Source organism: Manduca sexta, chromosome 27, assembly GCF_014839805.1.
Source record: "Manduca sexta isolate Smith_Timp_Sample1 chromosome 27, JHU_Msex_v1.0, whole genome shotgun sequence".
Classification (NCBI taxonomy): Eukaryota; Metazoa; Arthropoda; class Insecta; order Lepidoptera; family Sphingidae; genus Manduca; species Manduca sexta.
In genome coordinates this window covers 1487015-1511505 of record NC_051141.1, presented here as the reverse complement: position 1 = coordinate 1511505, position 24491 = coordinate 1487015, and the positions used below count along the sequence as shown (strand labels likewise).

The 24491-nt window shown below is 34.2% G+C and overlaps 1 protein-coding gene across 10 annotated transcripts in view; it reads left to right on the top strand.

The window, feature by feature from the left end:
• LOC115455052 (period circadian protein) overlaps positions 1-24172 on the top strand; it is a 57912-nt gene extending 33740 nt beyond the window's left edge. For 5 of the 10 annotated variants that reach the window (XM_030183775.2, XM_030183769.2, XM_030183762.2 and 2 more), the window contains 8 exons: positions 210-373; positions 1257-1388; positions 3601-3693; positions 6901-7104; positions 7945-8019; positions 8654-8755; positions 9550-9690; positions 20522-21882. In XM_030183775.2, the coding sequence (XP_030039635.2) occupies positions 210-373; positions 1257-1388; positions 3601-3693; positions 6901-7104; positions 7945-8019; positions 8654-8755; positions 9550-9690; positions 20522-20635 (1025 nt within the window). In that variant the 3' untranslated portion in view covers positions 20636-21882. Of the gene's footprint in view, positions 1-209; positions 374-1256; positions 1389-3600; positions 3694-6900; positions 7105-7944; positions 8020-8653; positions 8756-9549; positions 9691-20521 lie in introns of all 10 variants that reach the window. The other 5 variants (XM_030183799.2, XM_030183781.2, XM_030183807.2 and 2 more) reach the window with 3 other exon arrangements.
• Positions 24173-24491: the final 319 nt, after the last annotated feature.

Here is a 24491-nt window from a genome sequence, read left to right as displayed (position 1 = left end):
CTGAAAGTATGTAGGCAAGAAGTCACTCAGTACTGTGCCGAGGCGAGTTGAGCTAGTCTCACTCAATTTCAGCTTAGCACGGTTAGCAACCAACGTGTCGCATTTATCAAATTACATCAACATATTCAAACTTTCACTAAATCTTGTATGTATTTTCAGTTCCACATATTTATGTTATATCGATATTAATTTGAGCCAATATGTTCCAGTGCCTTGCATGATGTACGGCCAGCCGATGTATGGTCCGCCGATAGTATACTCGCCGATAACCCCGCAAGTGTCGTATCCAGTGCAACATTCAGTGTTGGGGCAAAGCATGCAGTACACAAGCACGCTGAACCCACTGTGTTTGACCAACAGCAACTACGAAGAGGTGAGATACAGATCTTACGTACGAAACAAATTAAAACATGTAAAACATTGTTCACATTATTAAAAGTAATTTTTTTTATCGAGTTATTTAAATTTTAATACCTATATCTATTTATGGCGTTGTCTGTTATTTCTCATGAATGATTTAGCTTAATTAGTATGGCAATGTGGAATCATGACGATTTTTTTGCCTTTAATGTTTAATTCTATTAAGTATTATTATGTGTAATATTAATTAGAAATTGTAAGATAAAATACTTGTGATAAATATCACAGTGAGAAAGCATTTGGACGAGTCAAATGGCTTCACGCTAATTCTGCTGAACAAATCGATAGTAAAATATGGTTCAGTATTATAAGTAATAACTTTAGTTGATAAGTCATGTTGTTTTACAACAATATTTATTAAAGATACCACCCCACAGCGAAAACAAAAAAAAATATAGCTGTGAATTGTAATATATATATAGTAATAAATATTTAAATAATCTGATAATACTGTTGACTACACACGATATTCATTATAAATGGATATGCAAATCGTTATCAGAATTTTATATATTTATAACATGACTTAAAACCATAACATAATATACTAAAATGGATATCGATGAATATATTCAGTCGATAAAATCAACAAGTAATGTATACTTATATTTTACATGTCATTCTAATCAAGCTAGATTTTCAAAATACGGTTGTTAAGTGTATCAATAAAAACCAGTAGCATAGATACAAAAGACACGCAAGATTAATAGCATCGAGTAATAGATTGGTATCGATACTATCGATTATTTGCACTACGACACCACAGTACACCACTACCATATTTCCTATTTGTTTATGGCTTGGAAGTTGAACTACATAAATATATCTATGCGTAGGCGTGTAGAGTAACGTTTCCGCCGATGTCTAGTGGCGTCCGACGAACCAAGAAACGACTGGAGACAAAACCTACCAAAAATGACCACGGCAGTGCAGAAAGTAGTAGTTGTTCCACCAATGCACTTAAACGGGTACGTATGTTCCACACTTGACCACTTAGTGGCTTAATTTCGTCATATGTTGCTTAGTTAACATCATTTGCTTAGTTACATACAGGGTGTTGCAATCAACATTTAAAATTCAAGGTTTATTTGTACCTTATTGTTCATGGTATAAAGACCATGGTGCCATGGTAAAGCAATGCGAATAATTTGAAATCTTGTTTTGTAACAGTTTTTCTGATAGTGTCCTTCGTCCAGTGCGTGAATCCAGTGTGATATAAGATGTCAGTTCGATATGCGTATTTCGATGAATGTTCGTTCCACGTGAGGCTTGAAAGGAGTCGGAGGGGTTCGGAAATAAAGCCATGAAATATCACAAGGAGAAAGGCGGGGCTAATGAGACATCACGTGTATTTATTTTTCGTTGATCGCGCGATTTCTAAACCAAAAAACGGCGCGTGGCCTTTGACTAAACATCGGTCCCTTAGCTAAAGATCGGTAAAATTTAATCTAATATTAACATGCACATTCAAATCTCGACCTTAAAAGGCAGACGACTGATAGATTCCACTGCCGATTGTATTCGGTTTAAATTCTAGCGAATAAAAATGTGACTGAAGTTTATATTTAGGGTCTTTTCAGGGGCCTTATTCTCTATGATAATGTAAACTCGTAACGCGGCCGCGTTACGTTATCTTCGTGAAATCAGAGTGGAAAGTATATTCTGTACGCCAATTTCTATTGTCTTAAACGCGACGCGATGCGTTACGTGCTTGTTACGCACTGTCAAAATAACGTGTGAGATAGAGAATAAGTGCCCAGTTGATTAAAATTATATATTAATAGCGAATGTAGGGTGCGGGCGTTTATAATTAGGCGAGGGACACATTTCAATGCAAGTGATGGTATAACAAAGAATTTAGACGTGATTAAATTATACGGAATCTTTCGTGTGGACAATATGTGAACAATTTACTTAACTTGCTTGTTCTTGAGCATTGTGTAGACAAATATGTCATTAAATCAAAATCGATATTGGTGGAATCGATTGCTATTTTCTCAAGTTAGGAATGAAATTGACGTAGATAAAAACATATCTCGTGAATTAATTTATAATGTATTCAGTGCTGTTGGTCGCGTTTATTTGTTTTAAAACAAACAATTTGGAATATGTCCCAATATAAAACTTATTTGAATAAAATAAGATAATGTATAGGCTAAAACCTGGTGAGATGGCTGTACGGCAGAGACGCTGGAGAAAAAAAAAACAATTTCCACTCACAAGATGGAAATACTTTATTGCTAAACCACTTCGTGTAGTGCGTATTGCATTTCGTTGGAGCTCAAACTTTAAATAAATAGTAAGGAAAATGTATCTAAACATATAAGTCATAGAGGTTGGGTTTTATAGTCTTTCCGTTAAATAGTTTTGTGACAAGACACGATAAGTAAGTGTTTTTGTGTTAAGTGGATACCTCCTACACTAATAATGACTTTTATTCAGTGTGGCGGCTGGGATATTTGTGCTTTTAGCAAAAATATGTGGTTATTTACCCCCGATAATATGGGGGAGATTGCCATATTTGTTGGGGGTGGGATGGTCATATAAAATGAGCATATAAAGACAATAATATGGAATTTTAAATCATTACTGATTTATATTCAAAACAGCTCGTCTCGACCAGGAGTATCATTGTGCCAGTTTATAGTTGAGAATTCGCATAATGAATAAAATTTCTAAACGCTTAGTACCTATTCCTATATTCTATCCCTTAATGATATTTAAAAAGTTTATTAACTATGTGCAGTATTCAGAAAATATGATGATTTATAAAGTTATCATTTCTTCTGAGAACTTAAAATAAAACGAGAGTTATTAGACTTTTGATCAATTAAACTTACCTATAGTGATAATAATGGAAGAAATCTAACTATTTACATCATAATCAGTTTGGTAATTCGAAAGACGATACCTTTCACAAAAATGTTCTACCGGAATATATTAGTGCAGATTTTTTTAAATATAATATAGGAATCTAATGTAAATTTATATTACCAATCTACTTATATTTAAAATCTTAATCCTGCAACACCCTGTATATTATTTGCTTTCAATAGGACCATATCTTGCTCTACATTTAGAACAGGTGCACTTAACGTTCCAAAATCAATCCAGTTATGAACTCGATTTATTTTGGACAAATTGTCGATAAAGTCTAGCGAACATTTAATACTTTTATAGGATTCGAGTGCGTCTCAGGGTAGTCCAAAAGGGAACAAATCTACGGTGTACTCCTCTGACATCAGATCAGCGTCGAACAGTTTGAGTCCCAAGGTTAGAGCTGCGGTTGTGGCTCCAAACTTATTTTTAACTACGCATTCTGCAACTGATTCAGCATTTTTTTTTGCTGGCCAAATAACATGTATCTATAATTTTTTTCGTAGATTTTTACGATTTCTCTCGTGTTAAGTTGTTAATGTGATTTGATTCCGTTTATAGCTGATGCTACAAGATGGATTCAGACAATAATGAAATTGTAATTTTTTAAATGCAAAATTAAATATAATTACAATACATTTGGTTCAAAATCAGAGAGACGTAGACAAATATGATTTGAAACAAACAAGATGTTGATTTTAAAAATCAATTAATTTTTAGACTTTTAAACATCGAAAGCTAAATCCCGTAGCTAAACAAATACAATATTTTTTTATGAGCGTTTTCAATATGTTTACACTAGTGGTTCGTAGTATTCTAGCTTGCCTGACAGTGAGTAAAAATAAAATAAATATCACTGTGCCCATCCCAGGATCCGAACCCGGGACCTAAGCAATGGTCGAACCGCTCCACGACTACACAAATAATCCGTTTTAGCAGTCGTCAAAAATTATGATTTTCGAGCGCTTAGATGCAGAGGCGGCTTTTGGGAGAGGCGAACCAGGCAACCGGCCGAGGCCTCGTGCGATGCTTTGGAGGACCTTTTTATATAAAAAAACCGTTTATTGCCTTATTACCTAGTTACAGCTATTATTATAAAGCACAGTAAAATTTTATAATTATAAAGGCAAAAGGAAGATTTTTACGATTTTACCGACGGAACTGTTAAATCTGCGGAACTATCTTTACTCTGCCCGAGATCTCGCGTCGTTCAGGGCCGCCACCGCCTATATGGCATACGCTGGCTAAACTATAAAATATACAACAAATTAATGTACTACAAAATGGTAGTTTTAAAAAAAGTTTAGAGTACCGTCCGCTATGGCATAGGTCTATCCCCTACGGTTGACTCGCAATTACCATTATTTGAAATGTTAATTAAAAATGTTAGGTTATATGCCAAAACATTTTCGCCAATTTATATTTTAAAAGTAATTTTATTGCAACAAAAACACCGAGATAAGCACAAAATAACCATTACATTAATAATAATTGGCATATCTGTATAAAGCTTTACAAAATTGACAGAGGTCCCTAGACTAGACCATATCCCGGAGACCCATAGAGTATTGTGAGTTAACAAACAGTAGCAGAGAAAGTAAAAAATTACAACTGATCATAATATTGGATATTTAAAATCTACTAACTGCTATTTTGAATAAAGGATGCCAATCGCTTTTTTCAGTTTATTTCAAAGATGGACCAATCATAACAGTTTTTTTACATGCTTACAAATGACCCACTTTGATTGGTTAATTTTCGGAGTCGGATTGAAGATTGAGATTGGGATCGTTTATTGAAAACGGTTGTAACGCAATAAAACATTGATTAATCTGATAAAATACTAAGATATACAAATCTTATATAAAATTACATCGTGCAATAAGTTCTAGGGATTAAATAATACTGAATTCTATAATTATGAATGATTATACAAAAAGACAAATGTAAACAATAATATCTAATCTATTATATCTAAGAGAAGCGAAACATATTTAATCAAAAACGGATTCAGTATCATCGTAGTCCGTTAATAACTATTTTGGCTTCACGCACGGAACAGTGTTTCATATCGTATATTTTGACTGTCATGTATTAAGTTAGCGCTCGTATTAAAAGTGGCATCTGCGTGAAGATCTGTTGAATGTAGGGTAATGAAAATTCTAAAACCCTTTGAGCATTTCTTTGAGGGGTTGATTGACGTCTTGTGCGTGAATTCGCATTAATACTTATTCAGATAAATATTTATTATCATCGGCATTTAATGAAGAATAAGTTATACTCTTACATTGTATTATTTAAATGAATATATTGAAATGTATTAAAAGTGAAAATACCGCGACAAAAATATAACTGAGGGAAAATGTAAGCCAAGTAATGATTAAACGCCATTAAGTGAAATATTGATAACATTTTCCCTGTTTAATTAATAAGGTTTTGTGTATATAATAGTAAATTACCGCAAATATTTACAGTAAAACCGCTTCTATTGCGTGTAGGAAAACTAAGCGAAGAAACAGACACTTGTAAATGGTTATCGATTAATTTCTACAATGCGCGCTTTATTAATATTTAAATTAAAGCAACAAACTTTAATCCAATTAAACAATATTTGTTTAACATAGATGACACCACATATGAGTTGCACCCATGCGAAGCTAGAAATTTTCAGGTTAAATTAAATCGTAAAGTTTTGGGCAGAAGTAGTCTTTCTCTCTGTTTTTGAATCATTTATATATAATGAACGTGTATTACTTATAATGCACGTATAAATTGGAATATATATTGTAATGAAATGGAAATATTTATATATTTAATTTTAGTAACAGTTTTTGTAAATCATACTGAAATCATATTTTTTGAAGCTCTTAAAATATTACCCCGCATCCACACTCTCAAGGAGGTGACGCGAGGCGAGGCTAGTCGCATGTTGTCTTCACCTCGTCTCGCGTGTGCTTCGCTCGGTGTCGGTTTTGTGATCAGAGTCAAATGACACGAGGTGAACTAACCAAATACACTCTCGCCGACTTAAGCGTACGCGCATTGTGCTCTTTTATCGATATTTTTGTTGCGATATATTGTCGTCACTTACTGTCTTTTCCTTTTTTATGCGGTCTCCTTATATTTAGTGAATATGCATTATACTATATCATATTTGCATACAACGCAGCAATCATAGTCACTTCAATTACGTCCAGCTTGTATTAGATGTAGCGTCTAACCCAGTAATCAGTAAAACGAGAGTGTGGATGGGTAGCTCTCGTGTAGGCTTGCATCGTGCGAGGGCCTCCACGAGATTCAACGTAATATTTTCGGATGTGTCAAAACTTATGAGGTAATTATTACAAAAACTTGTGAAGTTCGGATTAATATCCATGTTAGTTTACATAGTTCTGGGATGGTACAAAGTTCGCCATGTCAGCTAGTTAATAAAAAGATAACTGTAGACTTAAGAAATACCGGTACAAATATAAACTATAATACAAAATATCGATTAAATTCTCAAATCGAATCGGTATAAAGATTTCATAATCACCTCTACACGATAGTTTAACGTCAACATTGTGGTTACCGATTTTGTGAACTGTTACCATTTGCCATCAGAGTACAGAGGCCGTGCCAGACTCCACGCCGCCGAGGAACCCCAAGGTCAATACTGCGAGAGCTGGAAACAGCGAAGAGACAGTCGACAGGACCGACGGGGAGTCCAGTTACTCGTCCTTTTACTCGTCATTCTTCAAGACGGAATCTGGCAGCGCGGAGGAAAGCGGCGATGCTAAGAAATTCGCCCTCGGAAACATGGGAAAGGTATTGCGTGTGATCTAGTTGGTTAATCTTCGACGGTTATCGTCGACTGAACGGATTTAATCGAATCGATTCGCATTAGTCCGCCTGCTATACCTTTACCTAACTGTGAAACGTCCTTGGACAAGCTGAGCTAAATCAACGTGCATCGTATCTTACTGATATTACAAATGCAAATGTTTGTGAACATGTTTGGAAGTTTGTCAGAAAATAAAACAGCTGATCGGACTTGGATGAAGTTTGCCACGAGCATAACCATGTCCTGCATTAACATATATGCTTGTTTTTTTAGCAGTAAATTTGGTCTTGTAATTTTTTCAAACTAATTTTTTTTATTTAGATGGCACTGCTTTTGTAGTGAAACTGTACTATAGATGGCACTACGGGTCGGTTTAGTGATTTATGGGACTTTTATAGCGGGAAACGCTTTTCAAACAAGCGAATTAGCGAGTAACACATAGTACAAAATAAATGCGATTCGATTCGGCGCCCTTCCATACTGATTTAGTCGACGTCAGCCTATTTGCATTACTGCGTGAAAAGAATGTATCAGAATTAAATGACGTGATGTAAATATAGCTTACTTAAGTTTTAGTCAGTATTCTAAAGGGATGAGATTTCCCAACCATTTACATCGCAACTTGATAGTTAAAATCAAATTAGGTATCGGCAAGACGATGCTAACTTAACTATGTAAGCTTATAGATTTAATACAATACAGCGGCCGTATGATCTCTCTATTAATGAAAAATGACTCGGACTTTCTTGTCGTGGTCCATGATACCATATAGGGGTGTAGTTTATCGACAAGTGCATGATTAATGAAGACGAAATGTTTTATAGACTAGCGAAATGACCAAATACGACCCACAAGTGAAGGTCGCGAGGAGGAAGATGGAGCCCCCGTGGATGGAACAGGTGACTATCACGCCTTTTATCTTTTTAGGGATAGTCAGTTAGGTATGACTCGTGATATTTTCATAACTTCCTATATAAAAGAAAGTTTGAGTTGCTAAAAAATCTTTCTTGAGTTGAAAGGTATCAAATACACCTAATAGGAAGACACTTAGAAAAGAGTTGTTGGCTTTTTGTAATCTATATTTCGAGCAATGAGGATGGAGCATGTTCTATAAGCATGATGTTAGAGTATGCAGACCTTCCACCACAAATTGCATGATTAAAGGCACGTGGTAGCACTGATGGCACATTGGCGTGTTATTTTTTTTTATTGCTGCTTGAGTACCGACCAGCTTGCCGTTCGCCTGATAGTAAGCGATACGACCGCCCATAAACAGTAGAAACACCATCCAACACCTTCAATTACAAAGTATTGTTTGGTATTCCACTGCGCTTGCCAGCCAGAGACATGAGATGTTAAGTCTCATTATATACTGTAATTACTCTGGCTACAATGTCCTTCAAACCGAAACATAACAGTGACTACACACTGCTGCTTGGCGGCAGACATAGACATTATATGGTACCTACTCAGGCGGTCTCTCACATATAAGACCTACCACCAGTTATTAACGACTGTTTTGTTTGTCGATAGGTCTGCGTGACGTCAGAGCTCATATACAAATACCAAATAACGACGAAGCCCATGGAGGACATACTCAAATCGGACAAGCAGAAAATTTGTGAACTGTCACAGGTTTGTAATATAAATAGGCCGTCCATGAATTTAAGTCACCGCTATGTTGTGGTAAACTGAAAATTATTACTTGTGCTGGCAACGTTAACTTTAAGAAGAAAACCAAGTGGCGCCCTCTAAGCTTTTTTATTCTCTTGGTTAGGCTGCACTACTGTTGGATTAGATATAGTGGCTACCATTTTCTAGTGGTTGTATTTCGAGTTTGGGTATAACGGCAATAGACCTTTCAAAGTTCCGTACACACAGCGCACGCAATGAAAGCTCTCAAAAGGAATAAAAATTCCGCGTTTTTGCAACATTTGTCATTGCTGCTCCGCTCCTATTGACCATAGCGTGATGTTATATAGCCCATATACTTCCTCGATAAATGGGCTATCTAATACTAAAAGTTTTTTTTCAATTCGAACCAGTAGTTCCTGAGATTGGCGCGTTCGGTTCCATGGTATGATAGGGGGCGATCATACCGCCATATTGGGAACTAATTGCAGACTCCGGGCTGATACTGAACAGAAAAACCCAAGTATCACTTTTGCCGAATCGGGATTCGAACCCACGACTTGAGACCGTTACCTTACCGCGCATGCAGTACAACTACGCCACCGAGGCAGTAAATTTTATATAATAATTAAATTTATGTTTATACTTTGTAAATATAATGAGGTGCACTGGTATTGTATAAATTATTTTCATTTTTCATTTCCAAAAGCATAATTTACTGCGACTGACATTTCGAATATTTATAAAACGACGCATTATTTGTTACACTATTAAAAACATCGTATGTTTGTTTCTAGCCCTCGCTGGTGAACGAGCAGCTGGGCCAGCTGTATCTGGACCTACAGCTGGAGGGTGTCGCTGCCCGACTAACCCTGGAGGAGGGCATCACCAGCTCGAGCAGCTCCGGGGAGGAAGCCTCCACTTCCAGCAAGATCAAGGTAGTTATAATTTGTTTATAATATTATAGCTTAAGTCGCATGAGATTGCTTTACAAGTGGAGATAGCTTAGATGGTTGTGGATCGGACTGCCGAGACGAATGTCCGAAAGTTCAAAACCTAAGGGCACACCCAGAGGTGCGTGTAAAAGTCAGAGGACTTTTCTTAAAAGATGTGTGTATTCTTTGTGAATTGTCGTTTGATTCAGCGTTGAAGAAAAACATCGTGAGGGATCTGCATATCTGAAAAGTTTTTATAGGAATTTCGAGGGTGTGTGAAGTCTACCAATCTGCACTAGGCCAGCGTGGTGGACTAAGGCCTAATCCCTTTCAGTAGAGGAGGCCCGTGTCCAACAGTGGGACAGTATATAATACAGGGCTGATATTATGACTCGCGTGGCTGAGACAATTTCACGTAATACATAGCTTAGCTTACATACTTATATGTATATAGTATACCTCAGCTATGCGAGTTGCTAAACTAACTTAACTCAGTTCATGATCGTCAACCCGCACAGAAAAAAAAACAAAACAAAAATACCGTATAATTGGATGATCGTAAAACAATGAACGTTATATTGTTCAGCATTAGAATTATATTAGTAAATCGCCGTGTGAGACATTTACCCAACATGGAATCGATATCGAGGTGGGTAGAGCGATGGATCGGGCTAATACCGCCACACCGTGACTACGAAGGCTGCAAAGTCTTCCAAACGTCTGGAGAAAACTATAGTGCTAAAACCGGGATAAAATTCGAAAAATATTGTTTATGTCTAATACCGCCAGTTATTTTTTATTACTCCATCTTTGAGATAAATCGGAAAAAGCGATTGGAATCGTTTATTTAAAATGGCGGTTAGTCATGTTTTTGATTTGAAATTAAAGAACCATCAGTGCATGGGTTATGCGCCTTCCACATAATTTAATTTATTATGGTAGTGAAAATTACACACAAAAGAGAAGGAATAACGTAATTCCAAATGAAACAATAATAATTATTTTTTGTTGTGGGGTTCTCGTACAATAAACGTTTTTATGTTTATTTTGAGGTTATACTGGCGTTACATGGTATCGTGCAAAAACTGCAACTAGACCGTGACCAAAACTTGTTCCACGAGAACACTAACTGGTCGTTGTTGCATTTAATACGACGAAATTTTAAAGGCCGAAATATCCATGCATATTATTTTTACGTTTTTCTTTCAACTGCGAGAACTAATCACTAACTAGACGTGAATTTAAATTCTTTACTTGTCAATACTTGTTTAGTTACCCAGATTAAAGGTGAAACAAAATGTATGAAAAATGGAACTTAAGCTATAACCTTAAGGGGTTAAGATATGTGAAACTCAACTTTATGTCGACTTTGGGCGTCCTGCAAAAAATAATGTAAGCATTCCTTGTATATATTTTTCAAGAAATAAGTAGTTTAGCTTATGGTCTTTTGCACAGCTGCGATTTTTTTTCATTAAACACGATACCGTGAATGAAATCATAATTAATATCTGCCAAAAATCGCTCAACGGTAAGAATTTTACATCGTTAACATTACGATATCTCTCTGATTTACTTGAGTTAATATATTCTGAAATAATTCTATACTCTATTTTTAAATACACACTGCTTATATTTTTTTGAATACCGTTATATATAACAAAATATTCAATTATTTTTATAAACGCCTACTCAAACAACAGACAAACAACAGCTTATAGTAACAGGAAAATTTGCGGTTACGCGCCGTCAGGCGCTCTAACAAATTGATGTCGACATCATTTCATCTAGGATATGTATATTATGTACTAAGTAACATTAAATATTTTAAAATATTATATACACTCTATTTAAAATTAGAAAACACAAATAAGAATTAAAAAATATTAACATGTGATTTGAACTTGGTCTAATTTATATTAAATGCCTTAAGAGCGTTTACGTGCCGCGCGTGAAGTCAACTATAGGTAATTCTTCGCAAAATTCACTCACACAGAGCCGTTGCGTAGCTGTGTGCGTAGAGTTAGCGCGTCGGCTATCTTTATAGTCAGACCAACCAATTTTGATCTTTTCGCTTTAATTATCTAATTGGAATGTAACTTATGATTTATGAATTTATGATAAATGAAGAATTCTATTATTAAATATATAAGAATTCATCATGAAATAGTTTATATGTATCATTTTGTAATTATAAAAAAAATAAACATTTTTAACAAATTTTAACGGCAATTTTACAAATTGTTATTTTCACTTTTAAAATGCAAATGCTTAAAAAATTTAAGCATTTGCATTTAGAAAAAGTACCCTTAGTAAAGTGGAGCTCATCATGAAGCCGAAAGATAGGCACCAGAACTCCGTAATCAGACAATAAATCAGGAAAATTACTGTGCTACGATGTTTATAATGGACCACATAATTACTCCATAGATCTGCAGTTTTTAATATTTAGCGTATTGAAAGTTTAAATTCATCAGTTCATTCAGTCATTAGAAATTACATATTGGAATTTATATTTTGAGTCAGAAGGTGTATGTAATGAGATGTCATTTTTAGGTGTATAACTAAAAGTGAGAAATAAAAGACTTCTTTTTTCGGACGTTGGTTATATTTTTTTGGATAGTTTTTTTTTTTTAATAGGTATTGCTTCTCAGTGACATCGATCATCAATCGATCGATTGTACATCCATGTATAACAATATACCAGTTTTATATCTATAGTTTTGCATAATATTTGTGACACACGACGAAGCAAAATAGTTGGTTCTCTACTTTTTTTTGACCAACAGCAGTCAGCTTTGACTGTAAGTATGGGAATACCGTCTTTTACATCGCCACAGGCAACATCTTTATCAGTTTCTTCCCTAGCGGCCTCTTGCATCCTGTCCTCTGCAGCTAATTTCAATCATTTAGCTAACTTGTCGTAACATTTCATGTAAACATTTTGCGTTAATATTGGTAAATCTATGGAAGCTAACTGTTCGTTTAAATTTGATCTACCAACTTCAGTCATCATAGCTCCATTCACAGTTCCACGATATACGGCCATACTATCAGTATATCTCTTAGCGTTTAAATAGCTTAAATTCCATATTGCACATATTACACTTCATTAAAAATGTTGACTGCAAGCAAACATTCTCTTTCAATAGTTGTAAATGTTTGATACTACAACCTGTTGCTCTGTTGTGGTTATTGAGTGTTTTAATTTGATCCAAAAAATATTGAAAATCTATAATTTTGCGGCTTTTAATAACCTTATTTATTTTGAGTGTAATATCAGGCACGATTACCTAAAAATTAAAAAAATAATATAGAATATACTATTATTGTTATCGAAGTTTACGCAAACACTACATACTTAAGTAAAACTGCATATGGATCTAGACGCGTTTAATTTATACAAGTATAATGACGCCGAAACCTGCACAGGGTTAAACGTCAGGATAAAATTATATGTAAAATTGATGTGAGCGTGTAAACCTAAACTAGCCCAAATAGTTAAGAAGATAGGTATACTAACTACTACTAGTAGTTTTATTCACTAGCTACATAAATTACCAAATCCCTTATTTCTAAGGTTCAAAGAGGAGAAAGATATAGGATTCCGTCTCTCGTCACTTGAATTTTCTTAACAGTGCGCATCAGTGAACATAAAAACCTTGTTATTTGAAAGTAAGCGTACCTATGCATTATGCAAAAAAATCAGCCAAGTGCGAGTGGGACTCGCGCACTGGGTATTTGGCGAGTTGTAAACGTTTTGACAACGGGACAGCAAAGTGATTCTATAAGGCTAAGAACTCACGAAGCGGTTTTTACTCGCACCCGCCGTGGTTGAGAAACGGCTATTTTATTTCCAAACTCATGACGACCGGAGATCTGTGCGATTTGTAACCACCGCGGTTCTGATTATGTCCTGCAAACTTGGCGAGCGATTATCGCAAGGCGGGCGGTTACAAGATGGATAGTTAACGGTCAGTTGAGTTCCAGAACGCCATGGACACATATCAGAAACGATCACGATGGAGGAAAATGGCGTCAGATTTCTGTAACCACTCCTCCCCTACCGACTACTGCAGTCGCCCACCTACTAATCACAGAGCGCGCTGGTGCTACCGTGGCCCGCACGATTCTACTAGTTGGCCGCCAATACAGCGGGTACCGCATACAACCGCGCACGCCGCGGGCGTAAAACGAGTTTTGAAATGTGCGTTTAGTCCATTGAAATGTTACAATTTAAGGACCGAATATTGCATTTCTTGGAGGACGCAATTTTATTTTTGGGCCATGTGTGGGGGTCAATAGAAGCTTAACCTCAAGTTTGTGGGGTCGCCACCCTTATCCCCCAGCCGCCATCTTGGAAAAAGGGGTGAAAACACTTTTTTCGCGATATCTCGGAAACTATACGTCTTACAAAAAATTTGTAAAGCCATAATTTGTAGCAAATTGTTTTGCCTGCAAATATGTTTTTTTTCTCCTTTATCCCCAAATGGTAACTCATACCTTTTCTACCTGTATAACATTCGATAAGTAAAATTTGGTAACTTCTATGGCAAAGAAAAGAGTTAGGAATAAATAAGTAAAGTTGTACGAATTTAACAAAAAAATTGTAATAATATATTTACAATAAAAAAAATCAAAAATAAGTTAAACATTTTGTTTCGACCGGATTCTCATGAGCATTGACGAACCCGGTAAACTTTGGAGCGCTGTAACAGCGTTTTAAATGAATGAACTAAAAAAAAATTATAGGGAACAATTTTCCTCAAAAGATCATTTACAAGTTAGTTTGAGGTAATTTTTTTGTAAAATGTAAAAAAAAAAGTTATAGAGCAAAAAAGAAAACTTTTATAAACATTTTCTCACATTTTTGCTTATAACTTCTTTAATTTTTAATTTAGGGCAAAAAGTTATATAAACATATTTGTAGGCAAAACAATTTGCTACAAATTATGACTTTACAAAATTTATGTAAGACGCATAGTTTCCGAGATATCGCGAAAAAAGTGTTTTCACCCCTTTTTCCATGATGGCGGCCAGGGGACAAGGCGGGCGACCTCACAAACTTGAGATTAAGCTTCTATTGACCCCCCACACATGTTCTAAAAATAACATTGGGTCGTCTAAAAATACAAAGCTCATGTAACTTTTCAATGGGCTAATTGTTTTTAGCTTAAGGTTCCATTTTTTTCCTTCGAGTAACTATGCTCTAGTGTTTAATGAGTAAAAAAAGCAACAACCATAACTACAGACGCATGTTATAACATTAGTACATCAATCTTTTAGCTTTTGCTTTAGCCGAAGTTTCAGCGTTGTTACGTTTCCTTTTCTTGCCTAGAAATAGCTTTAATTCCCATTGTGTCTGAAACATAATAATATAATAATAATTTATAGTAACTACTAAAATTATTGTCAATCATTAAAGAAAAAATATTTTACTTACTAAAGTACTAAGATGTGGCAATCACTGTATACACGTGACTATTTTTCTACGCACAGCAAAGTCCAACTGGAGTCTGGCCGGAGCGACGAGCGATACTCTCTCTAGAAAGCCTCAAGGCGGACTAATTTGAAACGTTTTGCGCGTTGCTTTTTATAGTGGTATTTAAAATATTTATAGAAAAATAACAGAACTAATTTTGTAGAATTTTTAAATTGTATGTTTTTAAGGAGATGTTCTTCTATTATAGTAATCCAATATTATATTCAATTAAGTAAGATATAGTGATAAAAAAATCATTTAAATGACCAACATTTCTGAAATTTTCGATTTCTTTGAATTTTTATTTCTCATGAATTAAACATAAAAAGATATTTTTTCTCTACTAACTTTTTTCTCCAGGATCTTTTTAGTTAGATAAAAATAACATGTTGTTATGTTCCTTTGTGATTTAAGATATTTTGAGCTTCGAAATAGACGTTCCAAGCGCAAATTTGAAAACCTCTGTTCAGTAATCATTAAACAATTTACAAATACTCAATAAATCTAAAAATTTTCTCTACTAACTTTTTAGACAACAAAATTTTCTATAATAATTACTAATTCATATGTTTTTAAAATAATGTTTTGATGGATATTATCTCCTTCGAAAAGTGCTGTTTTTGAGACATACGGCGCGCGGATGCGTAAACGCTCTTAATATAAATTAGATATAATATAAACCTTCCATACTAAAGGTTTTTGACAAACTACAATATTTTTAGGTAACTATGTATATTTTGTCACTCGCAGTCACTCGGTTACTAAGGAAATTTCGGTGTTGCGATATATGCGAATAATTGGAATTTAGGTGTGGGTGGATGTTTGAATTATTTTAATACAAATATTGATATTATGGATCAATGGTCACTAGACAGAAACATATGTTAGATTTGGTATTGCTGGCCACCATTTTGAATATTATTATTTTGGGCTCCGTTTTAAAGTCGATACTGGACATGTTTTGGACCACAAAACAAGAGTTTAGTACACACTAGGGCCGATTTTAGACTAGCAAGTTCTCGCAGTACTATATGACATAAGAACTTTTAAACACGTTTATCTTAGCGGAAATATTTTTATAAGTTTATACAAATGCGATTTTTAATTTAGTATGGAGACAGTTTGAGACCCTGGGAAGAATAAAGGTTCCCGGAAAAATATAAAGCGTGCCTTTTATAACGGAAAACTTGAGCCCGAAAACTTTATAACGCGGGCGGAGCTGCGGGCAAAGCTAGTATATAATATTTTCAAACGTAACTTTGACATACCTAATATTTTGATAATCAAGGATGTAATTGTACAATACCGTGTAGCTACACGTACCGCCATCTAGTTAGCTTTTGTGTAGCGCCCAAGGTCAACGCTCAAGGGCACTGGCCTCACTTCCATTCTTAAGGTAAAGCTCTAATCACAGTGAGGAGCGCTCGTGCAGTGTAAGACTGTTTTCTTTACCTGACCATATTTTAAACAACGACCCCTTTGTGCTCAATAATATTTGTATGGTCGAACGTGACGTAGATTTCGTTCGAAAGGCTGAAATTGCCCAATTATTGTAACAGTGGATATTTCTGTTTGAAATATTTTTAACCGGTAGTTTCTAAGATAAGCCCGTTCAAACAAACAAACGCTTCAGCTTTATATTATAATAGTATAGATTGAAATATTTCCGCTAGTGTTAACGAATCTGTAACTTCTTGTTCAATATATTGTTGCAAGAAGTTCCTAGTCTAAACTACCTTAAATTACATAATTAAGTCAAATCAATTATGAAAAGTTAATATATAAATAAAACTATAAGCCACGTTCTAAATCATGTATTCAATCGGCTTCGTTATTAGTATTTGCATTTTCCCATATGCCGTACTTGAAGATCTGTGTATGTCTGTTTCGCGCATTTGAAGATGCACCAGCCGTCATAAGTCATTCCATTGCTTGCGCATATAGCTGGTGGCACAGGTGCGCACATGCAAAATATATTGTCACTCCCATAGCCAACCGCTATGAACAGAGATAGAACAGGACTGAAACAAACGTTTTGTTTATTCATCAGCTATTAAAAACGTGAAAATATATGAACAGCGGAAAATTTGTTGTACATTAATATGATTGTGACATTGGTTTTATAGTAAATTATAGTTGGAAATATTTTAGTAATATAGGTTTATTGCATTCAAATTTTATAACTTTATTTTAATAGTAAGTAATGGCAAAATAATTGCCTTAGTTAACATATTGCAGCCAATTTAACAGAAAACAAGTACTAAGGCAGACATAAATAAACCTGAAAGGGAAGCCGGCAGGAATCGGGTTGTATGCACGCTTCGCAACTGCTAGATAATTGCATTTTAAAAATGTAGCGCTCGAAAGCATTTAAATAGGAAAATATAAAAGTTTTGAATGTAATTTTTTTTGGATTCCCTTGTAAAACGATGTCCCTTACAAAATATTGCTCGCGGCTTCACTCGTGTGTAGGATATTTTGCGTACAAAAATCCCACTATGTCAGTTTTTGATATAAAAGATAGAACCATTCTAGCTATTCATAGCACAATGATAATTTTCTCATTTTTATTTTTAGTAAGGTTATTCTTTCTTATATACTATTACTTATTTGATATAAATCTGTAAGTTGTGCGCGTCTATACGACAATCTATATAAAATTGCGGAAGGCAGAAAAATAAGAAGGTGAATAATAAATTCGTCATAGTAAAATTAATAATATACGTATACGTAATATACGTATATAGACTACATAATCGAATATTTCCATCTAAGATTTTTGATAAATAACGGCTTCACGCTATGTTTGTATTTTCTAATTTAACACTAAGTATAATAAACAGATACGTTCAAACAGAAAAAAATTAAGCTCGATTCTGTGAGGACAATGAATGTCCCCTATTATTGGTAAATCGAAATTTATACAGAATAACTTTGTTGGCGTTAAGAAGTAATTTAAGAAAATTTGAATTTTGGTAGAGATCATCCAGGAAAAAATAGTCAACAACTAACAAATGCATTGGCTAGTTCATTAAATAAGAAATTGTTTTTGATATAATATAATAGTTTATTAATTACCCACAAAACAATAACGATAGATATATATTCCTTCCCCTGCCAGCCCGAGCTGGCTTCTTTGTATACTAAGTATATTTTTCATTTATTTTATTTTCAAGATTAGATTGTCTTTATTTATATAAGCTAATCTAATTAAGTAATAATTAAATGTTCTCATGTACCTTGACTTATCATAAGTGCAACCATGTTCGCCTACGTGATGAATAAAGCATTTTTTTTTATGATACAATTTTAATATTTGAAGCATAAAATCAAAGAATAATTTTGAAGATACTAATAGCAATAAAAAAGTAAAGTTTGACGATACGGAATAAACAGAATATCTATAATGCATTAAAAATCGTGACTATCCTACTGACCACCCAAGAAATAAAGAAGTATTTGATTTTTTTTTATTTTGGACAATTTGAGTAACAGAGCAGAAGACAGCAAAGCCGTTAATTTACATTTGTTTTGTGACACAAAAATACCGCAGTCGAGCCGGCTTTTTCATTTATTTTTTGCTTTGAATGACGGGACGTGCATATTAATACTATACACGAAGTTAGTATAGTCACTACTGTTTATAAATTATCGATTAATGATTACAGGTACTTACGCAATATCTTCATTGTTAAGTGTTTATGAATAGTAGCTAAATAATTTCAGCAAATTCTTTTATATAGGCCCGTTCAATATCGCACGGTATTTAGTGACGCGACAATATTTTAGAAAATTCATAATTCGATATTTTTTTCCTCGTAAAGTAATTTGTGTAAAATTAAACCGTGTTATATTCTAGGGGAAATTGTAGCTTATGTGTGCTCCACATACGTAATTTAGAGATGGTTGGAGGTCCAATGTTGTCATGTATTTTTATGCTCAATATCGTTTAACATTTTTATCCATTAAGGAGGACAATTAATCCACATCGCCCGAGCGGTTTATGGACTCATGTCAATAATTATTAGAATTCATATTAAATGGATGATTTCGTTATATCTGAACCATTTTCCCGTAATGATTTCTTATGTTTATGCGAATGTTAGACTATCTATTTTTATGGATTTTATCGCGGTTTTCTTCTATTATAATTTACTTCTGACGTGTCGAAGACTGCAACTTCCATGGTCACGGGGCGGACAGGAAATTTTTCATGTTCGGTAGAGTTACCTAAATCATATTATATTTCATTTTATTTTTTAAATACTATAGAAACATATTCCCATAGGCTACATATACAACACTATTATGAAACTTAATTTACCTTGACTGCACGGTTAAAATAATCGGCGGTACAAATTACACACATTGAATTATGAAACAATGTGTCGTACTTATTTAATTTTCATTAAAAATCAATCGCTCTTTGATTTGATATGCAATAACGTGATTTATGTTTATTGTTTTTATTTTTCTTTTTTTTTTACATAATATATTGCTGGAGTTGGCAATACTAAATTACTAATGCTTCTATAGTATCTACAGTATTATATAAAGTTGAAGAGTTTGTTTGAACGCGCTTATTTCGGTAACGCGTCACACTTACGTGTGCCATTATGGCGCGTTTTAACACCTTGAGTGCGATCGCTATCCGGGCGGATATAAAATATATCCAGGAGCCTTATTCTCTATGACACTGCAAACGCGTCACGCGGCCGTGTCATGTTATCTTCGTGAAATTTGTGTGGAATTGTATTCTGTATGACAATTTCTATTGTATTGAACGTGTCGCGATGCGTTACAAGCTTGTTACGCACTGTAAAAATAACGTGTGGCATAGAGAATAAGGTCCCAGCAAGGATCATGTTCTTAGAAGTTTTCTTGTATGTCACGACTTTATCGTTCCATAAGTTCTCTCATTTTCCCTCAAACCCCCAATGTACTTTAATTCCAAAACCCTAACCCCTTAATGGATATATTGTAGTTATACAAATCGCTGGCTCACTATGACTAGGTTGTATGTTATATTTTTTGCACAAATTTAATTATATATAAAACATAATTCTATGTTTAATCAGTAAAAAATTACAATAATCCCAAAACATAAATAAAGGAGAACCATGATATTTTGTTCAAATTTGTATAAACATGAAAATTTTTGGTCTAATTTTGCCCGCATAAACTAACATTAAGCTGGAACCTTGTGCTAATGAAGCGGCAAAATGTCTTATTAATTGGTTCTAGCAATAGTCTATAGAATACCGCCTCATAATTTAAAACTTATATTATTTATACTTGATCTTTTATCTAACCAAAAATAATTTATACTAAATTTTTGTTTTTTCTTCTTTCCAGCACACCCGAAGGAAGCGCAAATACAGTAAACTAGTGATGATTTACGAAGAGAACGCTCCGATACCTCCACCCGGTGATGACGCGGTGTCAGTGTCAAGCCGCTCGATGACGTAAGATTAGTGCAGTAACTCGGTACAATGAATGGTGAACATGCGGACAATGGATTTAAGACATTAATCGCATTTGTGTTAAGTGGCTTTTAGGTTAATCCGCGTTTGCATCTCGAATTCGATGGAAGACTGATCCGTCGTAAACTGCAGTTTTGCTTTTACCAACAGTTGTTATAAAAGGTTATTTGCCATTTAGAGTGCTCACTTGCATTAGTTTTGATCGTTGTCACTATTTCAGTCAACCATTATGTTTAGTTTATATGCTCGGTGATAGTGTTGTCTTGAACTATGCATTTATTACTGGACACAAATATTGTTTCTGTATTTTAGGTGTAAGACAGCACGACATTAAGATATCGCACGTTTTTTGACGCATGCGCGATTAATTGGAGTTCGATTCATACGTTGTCATTCTACGCGGATGTAGCGTATGAATTCCGCACGGATATATTCCGCTGTGCGTTATTTTTGACGCGCGATAATTCCATTTTTTTTTTAATAGTAACGCGACTGACCATTTTATAATGAGGCACAATATAATTAATTGTGACCGTTGGTACATACGTACGCACCAACATGTTTTGTTGTTGGTGTTGTATGTAGACGAACTGTTCATTATTGCCGTATGTATTTTGATAGTCGCTGCCTATCCCTTAAAGGCGTTTCCGCATAGTGATTCGATATACTTGATACATCAGTTTTAGATATTACTATATCAACATATACACATACATAATATTATGTAATTAAGTGTATTAATTATAATGTAAATAATATACCTCTCGAAAGTAACAGTTTAATATTTTTTACTATTCATGACTAAGACTGGATATTTTGAGTAATATGAAAATTCTGGAGAATAAATGACTACTAAAAAAACCATTAAACGTTGCTCTCTTCAGTGGAACGACGCAATCGTTCGGAAAGCATTTTTTTTATAATCTTGAAATATTACTGGTCATATAACTTGTATGCCCGGTAATATTTCAAGATTTCACTTACGACTATTAAAAGCATTGATTTCAGAATGAAGACTTTACTTTCGATATTGTGTTCATAGTTTCTATTACTGTTAAGTATTTTAAGTTTGAGGTACCCAAAGTGGATGTTCTAAGTTAAGCGAGCTTTGTATATATTTGATGCATTGTGACCTATTTAGTTTTAATTATAATTTGTTAACGGCCAACATGTTCATTAATAATTCCAAATTATGATGAAATTTTAAAATAATACAAAACGTAAGTGGCTATATGTTATTGTTATTTTTTATACATTTCGCTGGCTTAATATGACAAGGTTTTATGTTAATTTGTACTTGAGTTGTTATATTGAGATCTAATATTTTCATGTCGGAAACAAAATTGAAAGAACAATAATTAATGCATCCTCTTCATTTACCTCTCGGTATTATGATTTATTGTTATTTGCATATATATGGGTTTTTTCTACTCAATATCAGCTCGAAGTCTGGAATTTGCATCCGATATGGCGATAGGCTCGCCCTATCACATCATGGGACGGAACACACTGGGCGAAAAGTGGGTGTCCTGGTTGTACCTCTGCATACCCCTTTCGGGAAGAAATACGTGTTTGTTTTGTTTTCAATTTGCATATTAAATATAACACAGAGACCTTGTTAGTGGGCCAGCGGTTTTCAAAATGTTTCTATTGTAAATTGAAAATGTATTTGTTTAAAGCTGTGTGCAATAACGGCCTAATTTCGTCAAGATTATAATGATCTACTTTTCTAAGCAAATGTGCGATTAACGGGTAATTGAATTAAATAAAATTTTGCGAACTAAAAAAATTGAGGTTCTTAGAAACTCATTTTATATGTTCTTTTTGGTATCGAGGCGTTTATTGATTAAATTAATGATGCCTCGTTGTCTCTGATTAATACGCCTTGGAAAATAGAGTGGGTTCGATTCCCACGTCGGGATGCAAAGCTTGTTATGGAATCTTAATCCCGCACTTATATCACAAAATTTAATGTTGGCTCAGGAGAATATTAAGCATTAATTTTGGATGTATTTTTAGAAAGTAAACATAAAGGTTCTCCCACACATTTGTTATGGTTTGATATATAACGCTGTAAAATATAACAATTTTACAGTGTTATACGCTCCCCAATAAGTAACAACGTATGACAAAATGAATGAAAAGTTTAGTTTTACCCTACGGTCTTCATACTAGGCAGGCAGTTTTATAACACCGTATAGAATGTTGTAAAACATTGTATAACATATTGTACATCTAATAATATGTCGGTATTTCGTATACGAAAATTAATAAATGTTTTAATTTGCTATGTTTATATATAAATTGCAACATTGTTGTATTGAAATGTTTTATAATGGGTTAACAATGCATATTTTGTTATGATTGCGAAAAAATGTTTAAAAAATCGCCGGCTTACCAAGGTCCTATGTTCATTTTATCTTTATTACAAAAATGAGATAAAAAACGGTCATGTTATAACATTAATTCATAATTCCATTTTAATTTTTTTCGGGATTATTGGGAAATATATCAGGAAAGATCTAGAATCATGTATAAAAGATAAGATAGAACCTTGGAATACTGAGCCAGCGGAATGTATTAAACATTGTACATCGCACGTGTGGGAGCACCTTAGTACTAACTGCCGTTTTCAATAAACGATCTCATTCTGAAACTTCCATTCGATCCCGATAAATAATTCAAAATATAATTTCAAATTTGTATAATAAAACCCTTTGTTCTGATTGGTCAATTGGTGACGGATCGAAAAAGCGATTGTGGACGTTCATTGAAATCGTTAGACAGAAGGCGTATGTGCCGGCGCATATATCTGAGCACAGCGCAGATATTTTTTACTGTCAAACTATTATCGACATTGCCTTCATTGACATTGTATTCAAAATCAATTGGCACAACAAAGTTATGAAATTTATTCTTGTGTTAATAGATTTTGAACATTATTTCAATTAAGACAATGTCGATAATAGTTTCACTGTAAAATTCTCTGTGCCGCGCTCCGCCATGTGCGCAGGCTCTAAACAGTAGATGAAGTCACCAGCTTCAAGCTAAAGATATAGAGTATGTTATATTCAATATAGATATTAATGAGACATTTTTGAGTCCCTTTAGGTGCAAAATATCTTGTCAGTAATAATAAAACTAGCGCAAAGCCCGTAAAGATCTCTACTAGACCTAGTATTTGTTTCACAATGATTGAGTTACTTGTAACGAGTATAAAGTTTGGAACGTATGTGACATAGACAGAGATTATAGACGCAGTGCAGTTGCCATAGTTGTCGTTCCGTACAATCAGCTACAAAAGTAGATGAGTAAATTTAAAAAATATCAAATCGCCTTTAAACTTTTGTCTCCGTAACAATCGTTTTCTCTTCACTAAAATTAGCGTCTGAGTGTTTCAAATTTCAGCTACTTTTGTGGTTGACTGTACATCGTTTCAAAGGAAAATAATGTTTGCATTAGTGGTTTAGTGTTGGAGTTGATTTTTTAATTATGATATATATGTTATCCGTTATAAGTAAAAGTGAGCGGTTGTTATTATCTGTTCATGTTACAGCAATACCCTGATTAGAAAAACGCTCGCCATCTTGCGGGTAAATATGGAACTAATTTCTTGTACTGACAATTTTATTGTAGCGTTAAAACGAAAAGCTAAAGTGGCGCCCTCAAAGCAGCTGTTTATTTTCCTAATCAGGCTATAAATTTATTCATGTCATTTGTATGTCTTTGAATGAGTTATACGGTGATTGAAAAATCAACCCTGATGCCACTAATCATAAAAAAAATTATATATATTTTTAAACCGCCGCGTTTCAATATTCTTATATGAAAGATCTTGATTT